The sequence below is a fragment of the Pseudophryne corroboree genome, chromosome 7 (assembly GCF_028390025.1).
Source record: "Pseudophryne corroboree isolate aPseCor3 chromosome 7, aPseCor3.hap2, whole genome shotgun sequence".
In the NCBI taxonomy this organism is placed as follows: Eukaryota; Metazoa; Chordata; class Amphibia; order Anura; family Myobatrachidae; genus Pseudophryne; species Pseudophryne corroboree.
This window is the reverse complement of record NC_086450.1, coordinates 6,335,426-6,357,781: the sequence shown is the minus strand read 5'-3', so window position 1 is coordinate 6,357,781 and position 22,356 is coordinate 6,335,426. Positions and strand designations below refer to the sequence as shown.

General features: G+C 49.4%; 1 protein-coding gene across 3 annotated transcripts in view; it reads right to left on the bottom strand.

Annotated features, from left to right (window-relative positions):
• PARD3B (par-3 family cell polarity regulator beta) overlaps positions 1 to 22,356 on the bottom strand; it is a 1,283,796-nt gene that overhangs the window by 1,249,671 nt on the left and 11,769 nt on the right. For 2 of the 3 annotated variants that reach the window (XM_063932652.1, XM_063932654.1), the window contains exon 2: positions 20,859 to 20,906. The exons of the other annotated variant lie outside the window; for it this stretch is intronic. In XM_063932652.1, coding sequence (XP_063788722.1) covers positions 20,859 to 20,906 — 48 coding nt within the window. The remainder of the gene's footprint in view (positions 1 to 20,858; positions 20,907 to 22,356) is intronic. 3 annotated transcript variants of the gene reach the window in all.

Sequence of the window (22,356 nt, the reverse complement as noted above, 5' to 3'; positions counted from 1 at the left end):
GGTGCGGCACTCGGTACTTAACAAACGGACTCTGGAGACCAGTGTAGTTCAACAACGTTTCAGTGCTCGCTAGCACTATTGTCAGGTTTATAAGATTAAACAAGCCATTACATACCTTAAATACATGTGCACCCGTGAAAGACGCCGCGCCGGAGGTCGAGGAAGAACCTCCTCCTTTCCGGACACAGCTGATTACGTCATCCTAAAGTGACTCCCATCACCATAGTAACATACAAACATTAAAACAACGGATCTGTAAACGCAGAATCACATAGTTATAGAATCAAGATAACATTAGTCACTATCTCAACTACATATTGATACAAGTATCTGATCATCAAAAACAGTTAAAACTCAAGTACTCATTTAGCCCGCGCGGGGCTACTACATCCAACCGGTGAATCCATTGGACCTCACGTTGAATTAATAACCGGTTTCTATCACCACCTCTTACTGGTTTTTTTACCCAGTCAATCATCCTATATTTAATGCTTGCAATTGAATGTTTTTGTTCTGCAAAGTGACGTGCAACAGGTTGATCTGATCTAGTGCTGCTACTTAAAGCTGCTCTTATTGCAGATCTATGCATAGCCATACGATCTTTAAATCGCTGTTCATTTGATTTAATGCTTCTGATCATAGAGTTTTCTAAAAAGGAACAAACAGCATTAATGGAAAAAATCAAACAATTTGAAACCCAACATGCAGTAGCATTGAGCACTGACCCTGAAGGTGATTGGATGAAAAAATTGGAAAACCAAGTGGCCACGTACAGGCGTGATTTATTGAAATTTAAGAGAGAAAAATTCTCAAAAGTACAACAGGATTATGAATCACACACGGTTTACCAATGGATATCTGGGGGCAGGAACAACAGTAACAGACGACCATTTTTTCGTCGGAATCAGAAAAAAGATATCTATGGAGGATCATCCTCACAAGAGTTCAATAGTACCAACAGTGACTCAGAAATTTCTATGTCTGGATCAATCCCTTTAGGGGCTCAAACACGAGCAAAGCTATTGGCAAAAGATGCAAGAGAACCAGGAGGGGGGGCCAAAGCAAAAGGCTCAAACCCCGCCAAGAAACCACCAGCACCACGGAAGAAATAATTATAAATCTATCTTCATATGATCTATCAAAAGCGGAAAGATCTTTGCTAAGCAAGGGATTATCTTATATCCCGACTACATACTTCGATGATTTTAAGTGGCAACAAGAAAAACATCAGATGTTTAGGAAATTGAAAATTAAAGAATTTTTTAATAGGCAAAAGGTAATGGAACCAGTGGAACAAAAGAGGCCTATTCCTGAACAGCTGAAAAAGATAATACCTAAATCAACATTTGATCCTAACACCAATAATGCCAGTCTCAAGACCTTCATGCGCATAGTAGATGGAGGAGTTCAGAATGTTACAAAACGTCACAGAGAGATCCACCCGAATTTGACACCAGAGGAGAGAGGAGCAATAGAATCTCTATCTAGGAATAATGAGATAATCATAAGACCGGCGGACAAAGGAGGGGCGATTGTCCTACAGGATGTCCAAGACTACCGGAGTGAAATCTTACGCCAATTATTGGATGATAAGACTTATCAACTGTTACCGGGTGATCCAGTGGACACATTCCATAGAGAATTGGGGGATATCTTAAGGGATGCAGTTCAGAATGAAATCATTGATCAGAAATTAGCAGATGCATTATTACCTAAGTATCCAGTGGCACCACTTCTTTACACTCTCCCTAAGGTGCACAAGGGGGTATTGCCACCACCAGGACGACCAATTGTGTCATCTAGAGGTTCGTTGACACAACCAATTTCTACATATCTGGACGCAATATTTCAACCTTTAGTACAACAGCATAAGAACTTTTTGTTGGACACAACAATGTTTCTGAATAAGCTGACCACACTGCGTGAGATCCCGGAAAATTCATGGATGATCTGCGCTGATGTGGTTAGCTTATACACAATAATTCCACATGATTCTTGTCTATTTGCAGTGAAAGGTTTCTTGATTGCAAGTAATATCTTTGATATGGCATTTATTGACTTTTGTCTAGCACTCTTAGAGTTTACTCTAAAGAAGAATTATTTCCTGTTCGACAAAAAATATTATATTCAAATGAGTGGCTGCTCGATGGGCTCAGCAGTAGCCCCGGCAATAGCCAATATTTTTATGTTTGGGGTCGAGCAGGAGTTATTCTTTTTAGATTTGGGTGTATCGTCTCACATTGCATTATATACTCGCTTTATTGACGATTTATTTATTGTCTGGACAGGGCCTGTGGATGTTTTTGTGAAGTTAATGGAAGATAATAATTCTAGTGCATGTCCGGTTAAATTTACTTACCGTATGAGTCAGGAAAGAATTGATTTCCTAGATGTTGATATTAAACTAATTGGTAACCAGTTTGTAACATCTGTGCACATAAAATCAACTGATAGAAATACACTATTACAGTATAACAGTTGTCACCCGGGCAAATTAAAGAACTCATTACCATATTCCCAGATGTTACGCATCTGGAGAATTAATTCGAATAGTGAGATTGCTACTGAGCAAATTGAAGTTCTTATTGAAAAATTAGTAGTAAGAGGCTATTCTAGAGAAATGCTCTTACATACTCGAGACAAAGTTTTAAGAATAGATCGGAATTCCTTACTTAAAAAAATCAATACCAATCAACGGAATAATAAGATGCCCATTGTCAATCAATTTAACACACACTCAAGGGAGGTGAACATGGTAATTAAAGATAGTTGGCATATTATTAAATCTGATCGACAATTGCCTTTTGGAGACACAAATCCTATGCCATGCTATACCCGGGGGAAAAATCTCAGGGATTTATTAGTACATGCTGACATAGGTAAATATGAGGAAAATAAACCTGTTCACTTTCTCTCTAAGAAAGCTTCTGGATGTTTTAAATGCGGCTGCACTACTTGCAGTTATTTGATACCAGGGGATTCATTCTATCACCCCCATACAGGTAAAAAATTTCTGATCCGTCACCATCTTACTTGTAATTCAAGTTATGTTGTATATCAGATTATCTGCCCCTGTGGTCTTTCATATATAGGAAAGACCCAGGGGAGATTTAAAGATCGTATGGCTATGCATAGATCTGCAATAAGAGCAGCTTTAAGTAGCAGCACTAGATCAGATCAACCTGTTGCACGTCACTTTGCAGAACAAAAACATTCAATTGCAAGCATTAAATATAGGATGATTGACTGGGTAAAAAAACCAGTAAGAGGTGGTGATAGAAACCGGTTATTAATTCAACGTGAGGTCCAATGGATTCACCGGTTGGATGTAGTAGCCCCGCGCGGGCTAAATGAGTACTTGAGTTTTAACTGTTTTTGATGATCAGATACTTGTATCAATATGTAGTTGAGATAGTGACTAATGTTATCTTGATTCTATAACTATGTGATTCTGCGTTTACAGATCCGTTGTTTTAATGTTTGTATGTTACTATGGTGATGGGAGTCACTTTAGGATGACGTAATCAGCTGTGTCCGGAAAGGAGGAGGTTCTTCCTCGACCTCCGGCGCGGCGTCTTTCACGGGTGCACATGTATTTAAGGTATGTAATGGCTTGTTTAATCTTATAAACCTGACGATAGTGCTAGCGAGCACTGAAACGTTGTTGAACTACACTGGTCTCCAGAGTCCGTTTGTTAAGTACCGAGTGCCGCACCGGGGTAACTATATATATATATATATATATATAAAAAGCAGAGCTGGTGATAAAAGAGGCCGTATCAGCGACATAATACCGGCTAGAATACTTATCCCCATATACTTGCTCTGCCACACGCAGCCGACATGAATAATACATACGTCCTACAGTACAGAAAGCTGCGTGACCTGGATTGCAAACGCTACACACGGAAGAAGCCAGTTCAGGTGAACGGTAAATAAATGAGAGTATTTCGGGAGACACTGAGCAGCAAGTCCCTGTTCCCTGCGTGTTCCGCACACGTTCCCCCATGTAACAGGGCGCACTTATAGCTACAGGTATGTAAGGACATAGAACTTATCATAGGGTTCCGGATGATGGGTCGAGAGTCAGTAGGTCGGCCCCATATGATCGACATGTAAAAAGGTCAACAGTGCTTAAGGCTGACAGGTTCATACGCTCAACATGATATCGGTCGAAAAGATTTTTGGGCTCTTTTTTTTCCAACTTTTTCATCACTTACCATCCACGCAGACTACGACTGGGAATAGTGCCAAGCTCTGCGGTAGCGGAGTGAGTCCCCTTGCTCTGAGAATGTGGCGCATGTGGTGCACTAATTGGGGTCACATAAGCTTTAATGTAGAAAAAAACACCCCCCCCCCCCCAAAAAAAAGTGTGTTGACCATTTTCGTGTCAACCTTTTGACCTTATGGACCTGTCAACCTTTTTAAGTGTCTACCCTTTTACATGTCGACCTAATGATCCACACCCCTTATCACACCAAGCAAGCGCACAACACGTGACGCGCTTCCTGGGCTGCGCACTGCTGACGTCACATGTAGGAGGTGGTCATAATAATGTGATGCGACCGTGTATATAGGCGTCTGATTAATAATCATTGGGGACAGTTTATCATCCTCACCGTCAGCATATATAACATTACAATCTATTAGTATGCGAGGCAGGTGTATATTAGGGGAGACCCCTGCAAATGGCGCCATACATACCTCTACTTGTATGTTCTCTTGAATGCGTTCAACATCAATCAATATATTTAGGTCTATCTGCACATTAGGTTTGATTAGGTTAATTAGACATAAAACTCTAGGGTCTATTTTACCAATATGCCATCTACCTGAAGAACTGCGCAGTTTTCGATAAAGGTAATATCAGTCAGTGGACACAGGTGTGGAAGGACTGAACGCAGGACTGACTTTTACGCATCATGAAGTGAAAAGGCTCTTATAACTCTTGTGAGGAGAACAAGGTAGAAGGTAGATGAGCACTTCCAAACATACAGCAGCCAGGAAGCAGCACATTAGTCCAGAGTTTTGGCGCAATCTAGCCGTAGCTAGTTTTATTGTGCAGTACAGAACACATAAAAATAAACCCTAGCCCATCTAAGCTTCTAACAAAACAAAATGGTTCCCTCTCTCTGAGGGGCAGGACCTAATGCCCCCAACACAAAACATACCCAAAGGCACAATACTCACAGCCAGTAATCACTGTCTCTCTCTCTCTCAACAGGGCTGCAGCCTTTTTCCCCCAGTAGTGAGATATCGAGTAAAACTCTGACACACATTTATCAGCCTCTACAGGTGCAATGACTAATCAGTCTGTTCTTAGGCTAAAGACCCGAAATGGGCCTAATGGATGGAGCCCGCCCTCACTCTCCACCCATAACCCCAGGAACCCTTAACTGGCTTTTACTAAAGCCCCAAATTCTTACTTAATCTGTTTTGTAATCACAGTTTCCTTGGATTTTAAAACATATAACTCAGAAACCTGGGATAAATATATCTCCCATGTACTACCTCAATAGTGCTTTTATCTCACACTGCATACTCAGGTACCATTGGAAACTCCTATAGAGAGTGCATCCAGCCTACAGTGTGGCTTAGCTGCGGACTTGTGTTGTCCAATCAGACAATCCGGCCCTGACGCACAGCCACACCCAACTCAGCTTTGCATATAGATCTTGCGGTTTGAGCAACTGCACATGCACCGTAGCCGCACAGAACCAGTCAGTCAGTCATGCACAGTACAGGCGCATCTTGTGCCTGAACGAGCGTAACCAGGTGGCAACAGGTTGCTCGCATATGTAAGTTCACCTACAGCGTGTTGTCGGAATTGCGGGCTATACAGCACTGCGCAAAGATCTGATTTCATCTCCTATATAATAGCCCTGTGACTCTGTGCCTGGCGCTCTAACGCTGGGTGGAGTCACAGCGGTGGGCGGAGTAACAGAGCCCGTCACGTGTGCAGCGTGATAGGTCCTGCTGCCTGTCCATCTCCCCCCTCCGCCATCAGCAACTCCGACTCCCCGGCCGCAGCGCCGAGGGAACAACAGCTGCTGCCACAGGCATAGACATTAGGAGGGACGGGTGTAGCAGGAGAAGCTTTCATAGCCCTCCCTGCCCCGCGTACACAGACCCGCCGCCTCATCCGCACATCCAGCTGTCAGCTCTCCTGCTGTGACAGGAGCCGCGTGCTGCAGTGACATCGCCTCCTGTCACAGAGAAGAGCTGGCACACACACTCCTGTCTCCGGGGGCTGCCAGCATCTACAGCCAAGCTGGACACACCCCCAGAGCAAGAGAGGAAATACATGCGAGGCCACGCCCCTTTTACATTAGGCCACCCCCACCCTTTTTGGGCACCGTGCTGCACGAGCAGGATGGGGGGGAGGGGGATGTGTGTAATAGTAGCACAGACTGCCTCTGGATACTGGACTGTTAACCAGTCTGCAGCAGCCGCCCACAGCCCCGACGGTGAGTCCCTCCGGCTATCCTACCCACTGTATCTATGTCTGGTCGCCACTTTACACAAGTCTCCGCTTCTGGTGTCCACCCTCTTCACTACTTCCCCCCCCTCTTCATCAGCTTCCTCACTGGGGACCCTCCCTACCGCCTCGCGTCTCTCTATCCCCTCCCTACCGTCCCGCGTCTCTCTATCCCCTCCCTACCGTCCCGCGCCTTTCTATCCCCTCCCTGCTGCCCCGCGTCTCTCTATCCCTTCCCCTCCCTGTTGCCCTGCGTCTCTCTATCCCCTCCCTGCCGCCCCGCGTTTCTCTATCCCTTCCCCTCCCTGCCGCCCCCGCGTCTCCGCATCCCCTCCCTGCCGCCCCCGCGTCTCCATATCCCCTCCCTGCCGCCCCCCGCGTCTCCATATCCCCTCCCTGCCGCCCCACGTCTCCGTATCCCCTCCCTGCCGCCCTGCATATCTGCATCCCCTCCCTAACACCCCACGTCTCTGTATCCCCTCCCTGCCGCCCCGCGTCTCTGTATCCCCTTCCTACCGCCCTGCATATCTGCATCCCCTCCCTAACACCCCACGTCTCTGTATCCCCTCCCTAACACCCCACGTCTCTGTATCCCCTCCCTGCCGCCCCGCATCTCTGTATCCCCTCCCTACTGCCTTGCGTCACTCTATCCCCTCCCTGCCGCCCCGCCTCTGTGTCCCCTCCCTACCGCCCTGCGTCTCTGTATCCCCTCCGTCCCGCCCTGCATCTCTGTATCCCCTCCCTCCATCTCTGTATCCCCTCCCTACCGCCCTGCGTCTATGTATCCCCTCCGCGCCACACTGCGTCTCTGTATCCCCTCCGTGCCACCCAGCCTCCCTGTGTCCCCTCCCTACCGCCCCGAGTCTCTGTATCCCCTCCCTACTGCCCTGCATCTCTGTACCCCCTCCGCGCTACACTGCGTGTCTGTATCCCCTCCGTGCCGCCCCGAGTCTCTGTATCCCCTCCCTACCGCCCTGCGTCTCTGTATCCCCTCCGCGCCACACTGCGTGTCTGTATCCCCTCCGTGCCGCCCAGCCTCCGTGTCCCCTCCCTACCGCCCCGAGTCTCTGTATCCCCTCCCTACCGCCCTGCGTCTCTGTATCCCCTCCGCGCCACACTGCGTCTCTATCCCCTCCATGCCGCCCAGCCTCCCTGTGTCCCCTCCCTATCGCCCCGAGTCTCTGTATCCCCTCCCTACCGCCCCACGTCTCTGCATCCCCTCCCTACCGCCCCGTGTCTCTATCCCCTCCCTACCGCCCCGCGTCTCTGTATCCCCTCCCTACCGCCCCGTGTCTCTATCCCCTCCCTACCGCCCCGCGTCTCTGTATCCCCTCCCTACCGCCTCGCATCTCTCTATCCCCTCCCTACCGCCCTGCATCTCTCTATCCCCTCCCTACCGCCCTGCGTCTTTCTATCCCCTCCCTACCGCCTCGCGTCTCTGTATCCCCTCCCTACCGCCTCGCGTCTCTCTGTCCCCTCCCTGCGTCTCCGTATCCCCTCCGTACCGCCCCACGTCTCTATCCCCTCCCTACCAGCCTGCGTCTCTGTATCCCCTCCCTACCGCCCCACGTCTCTCTATCCCCTTCCTACCGCACCGCGTCTCTCTATCTCCTCCCTACCGCCCCGCGTCTCTCTATCCCCTCCCTACCGCCCCGCGTCTCTCTATCCCCTCCCTACCGCCCCGCGTCTCTCTATCCCCTCCCTACCGCCCCGCGTCTCTCTATCCCCTCCCTACCGCCCCGCGTTGCTACACCTGAAGGATCGGACGGTGTAGAGATAGGACACAGCTGCCCCTGTTCCGCATTGTACCAGCACTCCCCTCTGTGTCTAATGACACCATATACCTCTTCATGCGGGTATGTCTATACCACATACATCCTTATCTGTCTCCTATATATTGCTACACATACAATCACATAGTTATAGGTCCCGCACCCCCCTCCACCCGCAGCATCTATATACTCCCTGCCTCAACCGCGGTCCCCCCCCGCACCAGCTACATTCTGTACATAGTGCCCTGCAGGCGCTGTTCACGCCGTCGCAAGGGGCTACGCCCCCTTCACCATCGGAAGCCCTTTCGTTGTGCAATATTTAACCACTAACAAACCTAGGACTGCAGGTAATACTCCATATAATACAAATATTGAACCCCAGCAACGCGTGCAGGGGTTAAGGGGGCGTAGCCCCTTTCGACGGTGTTAAGAGCGCCCGTAGGGAGCGATGAAGCGCCTAGTATGGATATATTGCATTAAAGTGAGGTTGAGAATCTGTGACTGTACCTTCCTTTTACAGTAAGTGCCCCAGTAGCCACCAGTAGTTAGGTTGCACAATGAGGCCCATTAAATATCAAATATTAGATAAATAGCGACTCAAAAAACTGACGAGTACCTATCATTATACACATCATCCATATTCCTAATGACATAATGCAGATGCTGCTCGCACGGCGTAGTAAGGATTGAACGGGAAACAAAGGGACATATTAGCTCTATTATGCAAACGTCAAAGCTTCTGCATTCTCACTTTAAATACCTTTATTCCACATGGGTTTGCTGGCTTGACCATTTACCCTGGAAACTTCTTCCTTGTGTGACTGCACCCCAGCCTTGGAGACTTGCATCCGTGGTCAGCAGGACCCAATCCTGGATTACGAACCTGCGTCCCTCTAGAAGGTGAGAACTTTGCAGCCACCACAGTAGAGAAATTCTGGTCCTGGAAGATAGACTCATTTTCCGATGCATGTGCAGGTGAGATCCGGACCATTTGTTCAGCAGATCCCACTGAAACACCCGGGCATGAAACCTGCCAAACGGAATGGCTTCGTAAGCCGCAACCATCTTCCCTAGCACTCGAGTGTATTGATGAATCGACACTCTTGCCGGTTTCAGAAACTCCTTGACCATGCAATGGATTTCCAGAGCTTTTTCCGCCGGAAGAAACACTCTCTGTAGTTCCGTGTCTAGGATCATGCCCAAGAAGGGCAGCCGAGTTGTCGGGATAAACTGAGACTTTGGCAAATTTAAAATCCAACCATGATGTCGCAGAACGGTCAGGGAGAGTTCCACATTTCTTAGCAACTGCTCCTTTGATCTCGCCTTTATCAGGAGATCGTCCAAGTACGGGATAATTGTGACACCCTGCTTGCGTAGGAGAACCATCATTTCCGCCATCACTTTGGTGAAGACCCTCGGGCCGTGGAAAGCCCAAACGGCAACGTCTGAAATTGGTAATGACAATCCTGCACTGCAAATCTCAGGAAGGCCTGATGTGGAGGATATATCGGGACGTGTAAGTAGGCATCTTTTATGTCGACTGACGCCATAAATCCCCCCCTTCCAGGCTTGAAGAGATTCCATCTTGAACTTGAAAGTTTTCAAGTACAGATTGAGGGATTTTAGGTTCAGGATCGGTCTGACCGAGCCGTCCGGCTTTGGCACGACAAAGAGGCTCGAATAGAACTCTTCCACCCGTTGGGACGGGGGAACCTGGACAATGACCCTCTGTTGACACAGCTTTTGTATCGCCGCATTTACTACTTCCCTTTCTGGGATAGAAACTGGCAAGGCTGATTTGAAAAATCGGCGGGGGGGCATCTCCTGAAACTCCAGTTTGTACCCTTGGGACACTATGTCTAAGACCCAAGGATCTAGGCCCGATTGAACCCAGACCTGACTGAAGATTCGGAGACGGGGCCCCACCGGCACAGACTCCCGTAGGGGAGCCCCAGTGTCATGCGGTGGACTTGGCAGAGGAGGACTTTTGGTCCTGGGCGCCAGACACAGCAGGCGACCTTTTTCCCCTTCCTCTACCTTTTGAAGCGAAGAAGGACGAGCCCCTTTCTTTTTTGTATTTATTAGGCCGAAAGGACTGCATCTGCTGATGGGGCGCCCTTTTCTGTTGTGTGGGAACATAAGAAAGAAAAGATGACTTACCCACAGTAGCGGTAGATACCAGGTCAGCAAGGCCGTCACCAAACAAGACACTACCTTTATAAGGGAGAGCTTCCATAGCTTTCTTGGAGTCGGCATCAGCATTCCATTGATGAATCCACAGCGCTCTCCTGGCCGAGACGGCCATGGCATTGGCCCTTGATCCCAAGAGGCCAATATCCCTCGCAGCATCCTTTAGGTAAGCTGCAGCATCCCTGATATAACCGAGAGTCAAAAGAATGTTATCCTTATCAAGGGTATCCATGTCAGATGCCAAATTATCAGCCCACTTAGCAATAGCACTACTCAACCATGCCGACGCACAAGGCCACACCCCTTTTAGCACGCGTACCTTTGGCTTGATGATGGCTCTTTGATGTACCTAACTAGATTTTTTGGCTCTGTGTCTCTGACTGGTTGGCCACCCTTGCACTACATCCTCCTAATACCTAGAGCCGCCGCCCCCCCCCACCCCCCGCAGAGGCGGTAACGTGACTCCCTTCCCCTGTGTATGTCAGCTCTTACAGGCAGGGCCCTCCGCCCTCCTGGTGTTCCCTAGCACACTCCATGTCATCAGTGCTCTGCCCCAGTATCTCCTCCCATTCAGCGACTGTCTGCTTCCCCATACGCTGGATCCAAATCGCCGAGTACTGGAGCATTTCTCACCCTCAAATACTGCCAAAGTTGCGCCATCCATGCGCCAGTTACGTGGAGCTGCGTTAATGTTTGGTACTTGGCTATAACGCACCTCAGACAGGGCGGCAGCAGAGGGATACAGCTCTGGCCAGATCCATGTGAGGATGACAATGTCTGTCACTGCAGTACATGACACAAGGTAAAGTCACCCACACTTACTAACGTGCGGAGCAGGACAGGTAAAGTCACCCACACTTACTAACATGCGGAGCAAGACAGGTAAAGTCACCCACACTTACTAACGTGCGGAGCAAGACAGGTAAAGTCACTTACACTTACTAACGTGCGGAGCAAGACAGGTAAAGTCACTTACACTTACTAACGTGCGGAGCAAGACAGGTAAAGTCAGCCACACTTACTAACGTGCGGAGCAAGACAGGTAAAGTCACTTACACTTACTAACGTGCGGAGCAAGACAGGTAAAGTCACTTACACTTACTAACGTGCGGAGCAGGATAGGTAGAGCCACCCACACTTACTAACGTGCGGAGCAAGACAGGTAAAGTCACCCACACAAACTAACGTGCGGAGCAAGACAGGTATAGTCACCCACACTTACTAACGTGCGGAGCAAGACAGGTAAAGTCACCCACACTTACTAACGTGCGGAGCAAGACAGGTAAAGTCACCCACACAAACTAACGTGCGGAGCAAGACAGGTATAGTCACCCACACTTACTAACGTGCGGAGCAAGACAGGTAAAGTCACCCACACTTACTAACGTGCGGAGCAAGACAGGTAAAGTCACCCACACTTACTAACGTGCGGAGCAAGACAGGTAAAGTCACCCACACTTACTAACGTGCGGAGCAAGACAGGTAAAGTCACCCACACTTACTAACGTGCGGAGCAAGACAGGTAAAGTCACTTACACTTACTAACGTGCGGAGCAAGACAGGTAAAGTCACTTACACTTACTAACGTGCGGAGCAAGACAGGTAAAGTCAGCCACACTTACTAACGTGCGGAGCAAGACAGGTAAAGTCACTTACACTTACTAACGTGCGGAGCAAGACAGGTAAAGTCACTTACACTTACTAACGTGCGGAGCAAGACAGGTAAAGTCAGCCACACTTACTAACGTGCGGAGCAAGACAGGTAAAGTCACTTACACTTACTAACGTGCGGAGCAAGACAGGTAAAGTCAGCCACACTTACTAACGTGCGGAGCAAGACAGGTAAAGTCAGCCACACTTACTAACGTGCGGAGCAAGACAGGTAAAGTCAGCCACACTTACTAACGTGCGGAGCAAGACAGGTAAAGTCACCCACACTTACTAACGTGCGGAACAGGACAGGTAAAGTCACCCACACTTACTAACGTGCGGAGCAGGACAGGTAAAGTCACCCACACTTACTAACGTGCGGAGCAGGACAGGTAAAGTCACCCACACTTACTAACGTGCGGAGCAAGACAGGTAAAGTCAGCCACACTTACTAACGTGCGGAGCAAGACAGGTAAAGTCAGCCACACTTACTAACATGCGGAGCAAGACAGGTAAAGTCAGCCACACTTACTAACGTGCGGAGCAAGACAGGTAAAGTCAGCCACACTAACGTGCGGAGCAAGACAGGTAAAGTCAGCCACACTTACTAACGTGCGGAGCAAGACAGGTAAAGTCAGCCACACTTACTAACATGCGGAGCAAGACAGGTAAAGTCAGCCACACTTACTAACGTGCGGAGCAAAACAGGTAAAGTCAGCCACACTTACTAACGTGCGGAGCAAGACAGGTAAAGTCAGCCACACTTACTAACGTGCGGAGCAGGACAGGTAAAGTCACCCACACTTACTAACGTGCGGAGCAGGACAGGTATAGTCACCCACACTTACTAACGTGCGGAGCAGGGCAGGTAAAGTCACTTACACTTACTAACGTGCAGAGCAAGACAGGTAAAGTCACCCACACTTACTAACGTGCGGAGCAGGACAGGTAAAGTCACCCACACTTACTAACGTGCGGAACAGGACAGGTATAGTCACTTACACTTACTAACGTGCGGAGGAAGACAGGTAAAGTCACCCACACTTACTAACGTGCGGAGCAGGACAGGTAAAGTCACCCACACTTACTAACGTGCGGAGCAGGACAGGTAAAGTCACCCACACATACTAACGTGCGGAGCAAGACAGGTATAGTCACCCACACAAACTAACGTGCGGAGCAAGACAGGTAAAGTCACCCACACTTACTAACGTGCGGAGCAAGACAGGTAAAGTCACTTACACTTACTAACGTGCGGAGCAAGACAGGTAAAGTGAGCCACACTTACTAACGTGCGGAGCAGGACAGGTATAGTCACCCACACTTACTAACGTGCGGAGCAGGACAGGTAAAGTCACCCACACTTACTAACGTGCGGAGCAAGACAGGTAAAGTCACCCACACTTACTAACGTGCGGAGCAGGGCAGGTAAAGTCACTTACACTTACTAACGTGCGGAGCAAGACAGGTAAAGTCACCCACACTTACTAACGTGCGGAGCAGGACAGGTAAAGTCACCCACACATACTAACGTGCGGAGCAAGACAGGTATAGTCACCCACACTTACTAACGTGCGGAGCAAGACAGGTAAAGTCACCCACACTTACTAACGTGCGGAGCAAGACAGGTAAAGTCACCCACACTTACTAACGTGCGGAGCAGGACAGGTATAGTCACCCACACTTACTAACGTGCGGAGCAGGACAGGTAAAGTCACCCACACTTACTAACGTGCGGAGCAGGACAGGTTAAGTCACCCACACTTACTAACGTGCGGAGCAGGACAGGTTAAGTCACCCACACTTACTAACGTGCGGAGCAAGACAGGTAAAGTCACCTACACTTACTAACGTGCGGAGCAGGACAGGTAAAGTCACCCACACATACTAACGTGCGGAGCAAGACAGGTATAGTCACCCACACAAACTAACGTGCGGAGCAAGACAGGTAAAGTCACCCACACTTACTAACGTGCGGAGCAAGACAGGTAAAGTCACTTACACTTACTAACGTGCGGAGCAAGACAGGTAAAGTCACTTACACTTACTAACGTGCGGAGCAAGACAGGTAAAGTCAGCCACACTTACTAACGTGCGGAGCAAGACAGGTAAAGTCACCCACACTTACTAACGTGCGGAGCAGGACAGGTAAAGTCACTCACACATACTAACGTGCGGAGCAAGACAGGTATAGTCACCCACACTTACTAACGTGCGGAGCAAGACAGGTAAAGTCACCCACACTTACTAACGTGCGGAGCAAGACAGGTAAAGTCACCCACACTTACTAACGTGCGGAGCAAGACAGGTAAAGTCAGCCACACTTACTAACGTGCGGAGCAGGACAGGTAAAGTCAGCCACACTTACTAACGTGCGGAGAAAGACAGGTAAAGTCACCCACACTTACTAACGTGCGGAGCAAGACAGGTAAAGTCACTTACACTTACTAACGTGCGGAGCAAGACAGGTAAAGTCACCCACATTTACCAACGTGCGGAGCAGGACAGGTAAAGTCACCCACACTTACTAACGTGCGGAGCAGGACAGGTATAGTCAGCCACACTTACTAACGTGCGGAGCAGGACAGGTAAAGTCACCCACACTTACTAACGTGCGGAGCAGGACAGGTAAGGTCACCCACACTTACTAACGTGCGGAGCAGGACAGGTAAGGTCACCCACACTTACTAACGTGCGGAGCAGGACAGGTAAGGTCACCCACACTTACTAACGTGCGGAGGAAGACAGGTAAAGTCACCCACACTTACTAACGTGCGGAGTAGGACAGGTAAAGTCACCCACACTTACCAACGAGCGGAGCAGGACAGGTAAAGTCACCCACACTTACTAACGTGTGGAGAAGGACAGGTAAAGTCACCCACACTTACTAACGTGCGGAGCAGGACAGGTAAAGTCACCCACACTTACTAACGTGCGGAGCAGGACAGGTAAGGTCACCCACACTTACTAACGTGCGGAGGAAGACAGGTAAAGTCAGCCACACTTACTAACGTGCGGAGCAGGACAGGTAAAGTCACCCACACTTACTAACGTGCGGAGCAGGACAGGTAAGGTCACCCACACTTACTAACGTGCGGAGCAGGACAGGTAAGGTCACCCACACTTACTAACGTGCGGAGCAGGACAGGTAAGGTCACCCACACTTACTAACGTGCGGAGCAGGACAGGTAAGGTCACCCACACTTACTAACGTGCGGAGCAGGACAGGTAAGGTCACCCACACTTACTAACGTGCGAAGCAAGACTGGTAAAGTCAGCCACACTTACTAACGTGCGGAGCAAGACAGGTAAAGTCAGCCACACTTACTAACGAGCGGAGCAAGACAGGTAAAGTGAGCCACACTTACTAACGTGCGGAGCAGGACAGGTATAGTCACCCACACTTACTAACGTGCGGAGCAGGACAGGTAAAGTCACCCACACTTACTAACGTGCGGAGCAAGACAGGTAAAGTCACCCACACTTACTAACGTGCGGAGCAGGGCAGGTAAAGTCACTTACACTTACTAACGTGCGGAGCAAGACAGGTAAAGTCACCCACACTTACTAACGTGCGGAGCAGGACAGGTAAAGTCACCCACACATACTAACGTGCAGAGCAAGACAGGTATAGTCACCCACACTTACTAACGTGCGGAGCAAGACAGGTAAAGTCACCCACACTTACTAACGTGCGGAGCAAGACAGGTAAAGTCACCCACACTTACTAACGTGCGGAGCAGGACAGGTAAAGTCACCCACACATACTAACGTGCGGAGCAAGACAGGTATAGTCACCCACACTTACTAACGTGCGGAGCAAGACAGGTAAAGTCACCCACACTTACTAACGTGCGGAGCAAGACAGGTAAAGTCACCCACACTTACTAACGTGCGGAGCAGGACAGGTATAGTCACCCACACTTACTAACGTGCGGAGCAAGACAGGTAAAGTCACCCACACTTACTAACGTGCGGAGCAGGACAGGTAAAGTCACCCACACATACTAACGTGCGGAGCAAGACAGGTATAGTCACCCACACTTACTAACGTGCGGAGCAAGACAGGTATAGTCACCCACACTTACTAACGTGCGGAGCAGGACAGGTATAGTCACCCACACTTACTAACGTGCGGAGCAGGACAGGTAAAGTCACCCACACTTACTAACGTGCGGAGCAGGACAGGTTAAGTCACCCACACTTACTAACGTGCGGAGCAGGACAGGTTAAGTCACCCACACTTACTAACGTGCGGAGCAAGACAGGTAAAGTCACTTACACTTACTAACGTGCGGAGCAAGACAGGTATAGTCACCCACACTTACTAACGTGCGGAGCAAGACAGGTAAAGTCACCCACACTTACTAACGTGCGGAGCAAGACAGGTAAAGTCACCCACACTTACTAACGTGCGGAGCAGGACAGGTATAGTCACTTACACTTACTAACGTGCGGAGCAAGACAGGTAAAGTCAGCCACACTTACTAACGTGCGGAGCAAGACAGGTAAAGTCAGCCACACTTACTAACGTGCGGAGCAAGACAGGTAAAGTCAGCCACACTTACTAACGTGCGGAGCAAGACAGGTAAAGTCAGCCACACTTACTAACGTGCGGAGCAAGACAGGTAAACTCAGCCACACTTACTAACGTGCGGAGCAAGACAGGTAAAGTCAGCCACACTTACTAACGTGCGGAGGAAGACAGGTAAAGTCAGCCACACTTACTAACGTGCGGAGCAAGACAGGTAAAGTCAGCCACACTTACTAACGTGCGGAGCAGGACAGGTAAAGTCACCCACACTTACTAACGTGCGGAGCAGGGCAGGTAAAGTCACTTACACTTACTAACGTGCGGAGCAAGACAGGTAAAGTCACCCACACTTACTAACGTGCGGAGCAGGACAGGTAAAGTCACCCACACATACTAACGTGCGGAGCAAGACAGGTATAGTCACCCACACTTACTAACGTGCGGAGCAAGACAGGTAAAGTCACCCACACTTACTAACGTGCGGAGCAAGACAGGTAAAGTCACCCACACTTACTAACGTGCGGAGCAGGACAGGTATAGTCACCCACACTTACTAACGTGCGGAGCAGGACAGGTAAAGTCACCCACACTTACTAACGTGCGGAGCAGGACAGGTAAAGTCACCCGCACTTACTAACGTGCGGAGCAGGACAGGTAAAGTCACTTACACTTACTAACGTGCGGAGCAAGACAGGTAAAGTCACCCACACTTACTAACGTGCGGAGCAGGACAGGTATAGTCACCCACACTTACTAACGTGCGGAGCAGGACAGGTAAAGTCACCCACACTTACTAACGTGCGGAGCAGGACAGGTAAGGTCACCCACACTTACTAACGTGCGGAGCAAGACAGGTAAAGTCACCCACACTTACTAACGTGCGGAGCAAGACAGGTAAAGTCACCCACACTTACTAACGTGCGGAGCAGGACAGGTAAAGTCACCCACACTTACTAACGTGCGGAGCAAGACAGGTAAAGTCACCCACACTTACTAACGTGCGGAGCAAGACAGGTAAAGTCACCCACACTTACTAACGTGCGGAGCAAGACAGGTAAAGTCACCCACACTTACTAACGTGCGGAGCAGGACAGGTATAGTCAGCCACACTTACTAACGTGCGGAGCAGGACAGGTAAAGTCACCCACACTTACTAACGTGCGGAGCAGGACAGGTAAGGTCACCCACACTTACTAACGTGCGGAGCAGGACAGGTAAGGTCACCCACACTTACTAACGTGCGGAGCAGGACAGGTAAGGTCACCCACACTTACTAACGTGCGGAGGAAGACAGGTAAAGTCACCCACACTTACTAACGTGCGGAGCAGGACAGGTAAAGTCACCCACACTTACCAACGTGCGGAGCAGGACAGGTAAAGTCACCCACACTTACTAACGTGTGGAGAAGGACAGGTAAAGTCACCCACACTTACTAACGTGCGGAGCAGGACAGGTAAAGTCACCCACACTTACTAACGTGCGGAGCAGGACAGGTAAAGTCACTTACACTTACTAACGTGCGGAGCAAGACAGGTAAAGTCACCCACACTTACTAACGTGCGGAGGAAGACAGGTAAGGTCACCCACACTTACTAACGTGCGGAGGAAGACAGGTAAAGTCACCCACACTTACCAACGTGCGGAGCAGGACAGGTAAAGTCACCCACACTTACTAACGTGTGGAGAAGGACAGGTAAAGTCACCCACACTTACTAACGTGCGGAGCAGGACAGGTAAAGTCACCCACACTTACTAACGTGCGGAGCAAGACAGGTAAAGTCACTTACACTTAGTAACGTGCGGAGCAGGACAGGTAAAGTCACCCACACTTACTAACGTGCGGAGCAAGACAGGTAAGGTCACCCACACTTACTAACGTGCGGAGCAGGACAGGTAAAGTCACCCACACTTACTAACGTGCGGAGCAGGACAGGTTAAGTCACCCACACTTACTAACGTGCGGAGCAGGACAGGTTAAGTCACCCACACATACTAACGTGCGGAGCAAGACAGGTATAGTCACCCACACTTACTAACGTGCGGAGCAAGACAGGTAAAGTCACCCACACTTACTAACGTGCGGAGCAAGACAGGTAAAGTCACCCACACTTACTAACGTGCGGAGCAGGACAGGTTAAGTCACCCACACTTACTAACGTGCGGAGCAGGACAGGTAAAGTCACCCACACATACTAACGTGCGGAGCAAGACAGGTATAGTCACCCACACTTACTAACGTGCGGAGCAAGACAGGTAAAGTCACCCACACTTACTAACGTGCGGAGAAAGACAGGTAAAGTCACTTACACTTACTAACGTGCGGAGGAAGACAGGTAAAGTCACCCACACTTACTAACGTGCGGAGCAGGACAGGTATAGTCAGCCACACTTACTAACGTGCGGAGGAAGACAGGTAAAGTCACCCACACTTACTAACGTGCGGAGCAGGACAGGTTAAGTCACCCACACTTACTAACGTGCGGAGCAGGACAGGTTAAGTCACCCACACATACTAACGTGCGGAGCAAGACAGGTATAGTCACCCACACTTACTAACGTGCGGAGCAAGACAGGTAAAGTCACCCACACTTACTAACGTGCGGAGCAAGACAGGTAAAGTCACCCACACTTACTAACGTGCGGAGCAGGACAGGTTAAGTCACCCACACTTACTAACGTGCGGAGCAGGACAGGTAAAGTCACCCACACATACTAACGTGCGGAGCAAGACAGGTATAGTCACCCACACTTACTAACGTGCGGAGCAAGACAGGTAAAGTCACCCACACTTACTAACGTGCGGAGAAAGACAGGTAAAGTCACTTACACTTACTAACGTGCGGAGGAAGACAGGTAAAGTCACCCACACTTACTAACGTGCGGAGCAGGACAGGTATAGTCAGCCACACTTACTAACGTGCGGAGGAAGACAGGTAAAGTCACCCACACTTACTAACGTGCGGAGCAGGACAGGTAAAGTCACCCACACTTACTAACGTGCGGAGCAGGACAGGTAAAGTCACTTACACTTACTAACGTGCGGAGCAAGACAGGTAAAGTCACCCACACTTACTAACGTGCGGAGCAGGACAGGTAAAGTCACCCACACTTACTAACGTGCGGAGCAGGACAGGTAAGGTCACCCACACTTACTAACGTGCGGAGGAAGACAGGTAAAGTCACTTACACTTACTAACGTGCGGAGTAGGACAGGTAAAGTCACCCACACTTACCAACGTGCGGAGCAGGACAGGTAAAGTCACCCACACTTACTAACGTGTGGAGAAGGACAGGTATAGTCACCCACACTTACTAACGTGCGGAGCAAGACAGGTAAAGTCAGCCACACTTACTAACGTGCGGAGCAAGACAGGTAAAGTCACTTACACTTACTAACATGCGGAGGAAGACAGGTAAAGTCACCCACACTTACTAACGTGCGGAGCAGGACAGATAAAGTCACCCACACTTACTAACGTGCGGAGCAGGACAGGTAAAGTCACCCACACTTACTAACGTGCGGAGCAGGACAGGTTAAGTCACCCACACTTACTAACGTGCGGAGCAGGACAGGTTAAGTCACCCACACTTACTAACGTGCGGAGCAGGACAGGTTAAGTCACCCACACTTACTAACGTGCGGAGCAAGACAGGTAAAGTCACTTACACTTACTAACGTGCGGAGCAAGACAGGTAAAGTCACCCACACTTACTAACGTGCGGAGCAGGACAGGTTAAGTCACCCACACTTACTAACGTGCGGAGCAGGACAGGTTAAGTCACCCACACTTACTAACGTGCGGAGCAGGACAGGTTAAGTCACCCACACTTACTAACGTGCGGAGCAAGACAGGTAAAGTCACTTACACTTACTAACGTGTGGAGCAGGACAGGTAAAGTCACCCACACTTACTAACGTGCGGAGCAGGACAGGTAAAGTCACCCACACTTACTAACGTGCGGAGCAGGACAGGTAAAGTCACCCACACTTACTAACGTGCGGAGCAGGACAGGTAAAGTCACCCACACTTACTAACATGCGGAGCAAGACAGGTAAAGTCACCCACACTTACTAACGTGCGGAGCAGGACAGGTAAAGTCACCCACACTTACTAACGTGCGGAGCAGGACAGGTAAAGTCACCCACACTTACTAACATGCGGAGCAAGACAGGTAAAGTCACCCACACTTACTAACGTGCGGAGCAAGACAGGTAAAGTCACCCACACTTACTAACGTGCGGATCTCTCTTCTGACGCTTGTGAGGACACTCCGCCATTCCTGGTCGTGTACACGGATTACAGTATCATCAGTAATCAGAGGTATGGATGATTAGGCAACCTGTGGCACTCCAGCTGCTGTGGAACTACACCTCCCAGCATGCCCTGCCACTGTTAGAGAATGCTAAAACTGTGGCAGGGCATGCTGGTATTTGTAGTTCCACAGCAGCTGGAGTGCCGCAGGTTGCCCACACATGGCATATTAGATAAGAGACCAGAGTAATGCTTACTCCTTAAAGTAGAATAGTAACCTTTTTTATTATTTTTTTAAAGAAATGTTAATATAGTCCAACGGCGTACACTGCCAAGGGGATGGGTACAGCTTAGCGGCAATCTGAATATCAGCAAGGAGAAGGGGGACAGCGGTGTATCGAAGCCGACATGACTGTGGAACAATGTTAAAAACTCAACTGTAACTATCTTGCGGTCACAATTTTAAAGGCGATGGTAAAGCAGAAACATTCAGCTCGCTACATTCCCCGCACAGCCAACGCAAGAGCAGCAATAAAATAAGATTTTACTTACCGGTAAATCTATTTCTCGTAGTCCGTAGAGGATGCTGGGACTCCGTAAGGACCATGGGGAATAGACGGGCTCCGCAGGAGATAGGGCACTTTAAGAAAGCTTTGGACTCTGGGTGTGCACTGGCTCCTCCCTCTATGCCCCTCCTTCAAACCTCAGTTAGGGAAACTGTGCCCAGAGGAGATGGACAGTACGAGGAAGGATTTTTGTAAATCTAAGTGCGAGATTCAAACCAGCCACACCATCCACACTGTATAACATGTGATAAACTTACCCAGTTAACAGTATGAACAACAACATAGCCACGGTATCACCGAAAACTATAACATAACCCTTATGTAAGCAACAACTATATACAAGTCTTGCAGAAGAAGTCCGCACTTGGGACGGGCGCCCAGCATCCTCTACGGACTACGAGAAATAGATTTACCGGTAAGTAAAATCTTATTTTCTCTAACGTCCTTGAGGATGCTGGGACTCCGTAAGGACCATGGGGATTATACCAAAGCTCCCAAACGGGCGGGAGAGTGCGGATGACTCTGCAGCACCGATTGAGCAAACAGGAGGTCCTCCTCAGCCAGGGTATCAAACTTATAGAACTTTGCAAAGGTGTTTGTCCCCGACCAAGTAGCTGCTCGGCACAACTGTAATGCCGAGACCCCTCGGGCAGCTGCCCAAGAAGAGCCCATTTTCCTAGTGGAGTGGGCCTTAACCGATTTCGGTAACATCAATCCTGCCGTAGAATGCGCCTGCTGAATCGTGTTACAGATCCAGCGAGCAATAGTCTGCTTTGAAGCAGGAACGCCAACCTTGTTGGCCGTATACAGAACGAACAAAGCTTCAGTCTTCCTGATTCTAGCCGTTCTAGTCACATAAATCTTCAAAGCCCTGACTACATCCAGGGACTCGGAATCCTCCAAGTCCCTTGT